Raw genomic sequence first — 3,183 nt, 5'->3', positions numbered from 1 at the left:
TTGAATTCCGTTACTGACGAGGATTTAGTTTCTTCTTCGTCCATAGGGCTGGGAATGAGGCAGAGGACTTGGTCTGACGTTTTCATATTTAACTTGAAAAACTTGTAGGAACCCAGATTACAGCTCAAGCGCTTTCTCTTTCATGAGGTGAATAAGAGTTTTCTGAAGCCTTTCCAGTTAAACTGACGGGTTTGAAAGTAAGTGGAAGGAGAAGGCAGCAGGGGGTGCTAGACATGCAGGGACGAGGACGATGGAGGGGGATGGTTTCATGTCGGGATCAGGAGATTCACATTGATCAGGTTGGATTCAAACCTTTTGGTATCCATGGTAACCCTGCATTCTCCTCACAGATCAACAGCTCAGAGTTGATCCGCGGTCGGGAGATGGTGGCACGTAGTCTGTCCACGCTGAGAGCTTCCCTGCCTGCAAACACCGTCTACATCTACCACACCCCCCCACTGCCCCGCTGCACATCCGGTATGCCGCGTCTCGCAAGTCTCCGTCATCGTTCCCATGCTGTGCGTTTGAACCTTCCTCCTTTCAGGGACCATCGCCTCCACCTCTGACTCCACCAGGGACCACTCACCTGCAGCTGCTGCTGAGGACGAGGAGGGGAGCTGTGGCTCCTCCTCCTGCATCTCAGACGCCAAACTCCCCGTCCTCCTTTCTGCACCGAAGCCCCTGTGTCCTCTCACCCAGCTGGTGGCCACACTGCGCTGCAAGGCTTCAACCAAACGCAAGGTAAGGCTGGAGGGGTGGAGCCGAGCCCGCCCTGACCGGCTCCGCCTCCTCACTAACGTCTGCCTCCCGTTCAGGTGGAGCAGATGGATGTTGACGACTTCTATGATGGCATCAAACGACTCTACAATGAAGACAACCCTAACACAACCATCCAGGAGGGGGCAGCACCTGCAGCAGGAGGGAGAGGCCTTTCCATGTTGTCCACCCCCTGCCCCCCCCTCCAACCAGTCAGCTCCTCCTAGAGACCACTGGACCAGAACCATCCCAGCAGCATCCTGAGCTCCACGGCCCACTTCTGTCAGAGAGCTGGGTGTTCTGATGGGCAGCTCCTTCCAGACCCGCTTCTGGAAGCTTTTATTTATTAGAATCATTCAAACTTGATTTAGAAAAGCCACACAGTGAACTCCTGACGCTGTTCTGGGATGGTTCTGGTTGTCATGACGCCACCACCAACCTGAGCTCATCTCCCTCCAGCCCCTGCAGCCGAATGAACAGAGCGCAAAAAAATGTTAACATTCACAAATGTTTAAAAAATGCTGCTAATATACTCCTAACAATTTTGTTTAACAGTGTTTCAAATAAAATAAAAAGTAAAAAAACATAAAAGTACCTTAAAAAGCTCTAATCTTCCTGCCATGGTGTCTGGCTGTGGTGGATGTTTGTTCACTTATATTTGTTGTTCCTGTCTTTAAACTCTTGTATCTGTTTTCATCCTCTTTATTTTGCTCTTTTCTCTGTTATTTATATTTCTGTCATAGTGCGTCTAAATGCTCATGTGACTGTAGGATGTAGACTTTAGGAAGAAACAAACCAGTTTGGTGCCATTTAATTTATACTAACACATGGATCCTGACTTCCTCTGTGTTTCAGCTCGCTGTGGTTGAACTTCAGTTTGTCTGCTTGTTTATCATTTGCTCACAAACTCTTTGAACTAGTTGGTTTGCCAAATGAAATTTCAGTTTGTAGCATTTTTCCCGACAGAGATGAAGGTGTTTCTAAATGGAAGTCCTGACTTTCTTTGTTTAGGAAGCTGCTCTGTGGAAAAATGTTTGTGTTAGAGTGTAAGAAAATCCTGATGTGTGTGTGAAGGTAAAAGAAAAGCTTTGTTTAATTTATTCTTCTACATGTGAAAAGCTCTGTCGTCCTGCTGCAGGAGCTGCTAGGAGCTGCTTCAGGTTGTTGAACACACTGCAACTTCTCTAAATAAAGACTTAGAGAATGAACATTCCTCCTGTCCTTCCTGTTGTGCTTTAAAGGTTTCTAATATTCAAATATTTGGTTTGTTTTTTAAAGTAGTCATTAGCTGTAAATGCTGTCCCGTACAGTGTTGGTAGGAAGGGCGTTGCTGTTTGGAAACCAAAACCAGGAAGGCCAGTGGTCTGAGGAACCAACAATACCTGCTGGTCGAAAGACAAACAGACGGAGCAGCGAGGACGCTTCAATGTGGGAAACACCCTCATGCTTCCACAGAGGAAGAGTTCTAAGACACCACCAGCACACAGGGATTCACAGGAAGGAAAAAAATCTGCTGGTTTCCACATGCAGATCAGCTAAAATAATAGCATCTCCTTCCATCCTCTGGATTTAGAGCAGCTAGAGACTTTCAGTCGAACCCAGAGGTCTGCAACCTTTAGCAGTAGAAGAGCCATTTGGGCTTGTTTACTACTGATCAAAGCCTAGAAGGAGCCTCTTAGTCTTACTTTAGCCTTTAAATAATTTGGATTTGCATTCATTACCTTTTTAAAAAATAATAATAAATATGAATTATGTCTAATTTTTGGCACAAACAAAAGCAAAAATATAAAAAGAACCTAGTATCTCTCAGAACGTGACTTATTTTTTTTTCCACGTTTGACAGAAGCTCTAAAAACTTTTTAATTTTCAAAGTAAAAGATGCTCTGTATCAAACAGGATCATCTCAGTGCAGCTCTGGAAAGCTAGTAACCAAAGATCAAACTTTTACCAAAGTTTTTCTTTGCATATAAATCTGTTGATTCTGGAGGTAGAGTTGATCAAACAAGACGTCTTCAGGTCAACAGGATGTAAAAACCTACATAGTTTATCATCTATGTGAACCTCAGACATCAATTTATACATTTAACTCATCTAAATTAAATGCTAATTAAGTAATCGTCTTTTATTTATTGTATTTCTTGGTAGTCTTAGTTTTCAGGCTTTGTTTATTTGTGTTCTTTAGGTAGTTTTGGTTAGACAGACATTATCAGGAGCTGCTGACTCTGACGGTCGACATGTCTGGATCAGCAGTCTCCATGACTTATGTTATGTTTGGAACCACCATGGAGAGATAAAAGAGACACACGTGGATCTGGAGCTGCAGGTTGCAGACTCCTGCTCTAACCCCTGCATGAGGACAGTTCACTAAAACCCTCATTTCACCTGCTTCCCAAAGTGAAACTGTGACAGAAACTTCAGCGGTATGTG

General features: G+C 44.3%; 1 protein-coding gene across 2 annotated transcripts in view; it reads left to right on the top strand.

Annotated features, from left to right (window-relative positions):
• Nucleotides 1-1,969, top strand: part of ccni (cyclin I) — a 16,786-nt gene extending 14,817 nt beyond the window's left edge. For both annotated transcript variants that reach the window (XM_036214487.1, XM_024268472.2), the window contains 3 exons: nucleotides 351-477; nucleotides 545-741; nucleotides 816-1,969. In XM_036214487.1, the coding sequence (XP_036070380.1) occupies nucleotides 351-477; nucleotides 545-741; nucleotides 816-983 (492 nt within the window). In that variant the 3' untranslated portion in view covers nucleotides 984-1,969. The remainder of the gene's footprint in view (nucleotides 1-350; nucleotides 478-544; nucleotides 742-815) is intronic.
• The last annotated feature ends 1,214 nt before the right edge of the window (nucleotides 1,970-3,183 follow it).

The sequence above is a fragment of the Oryzias melastigma genome, linkage group LG12 (assembly GCF_002922805.2).
Source record: "Oryzias melastigma strain HK-1 linkage group LG12, ASM292280v2, whole genome shotgun sequence".
NCBI lineage: Eukaryota > Metazoa > Chordata > Actinopteri > Beloniformes > Adrianichthyidae > Oryzias > Oryzias melastigma.
Note: the sequence above shows the minus strand (reverse complement) of the source record. Positions and strands in the feature narration are given on the sequence as shown.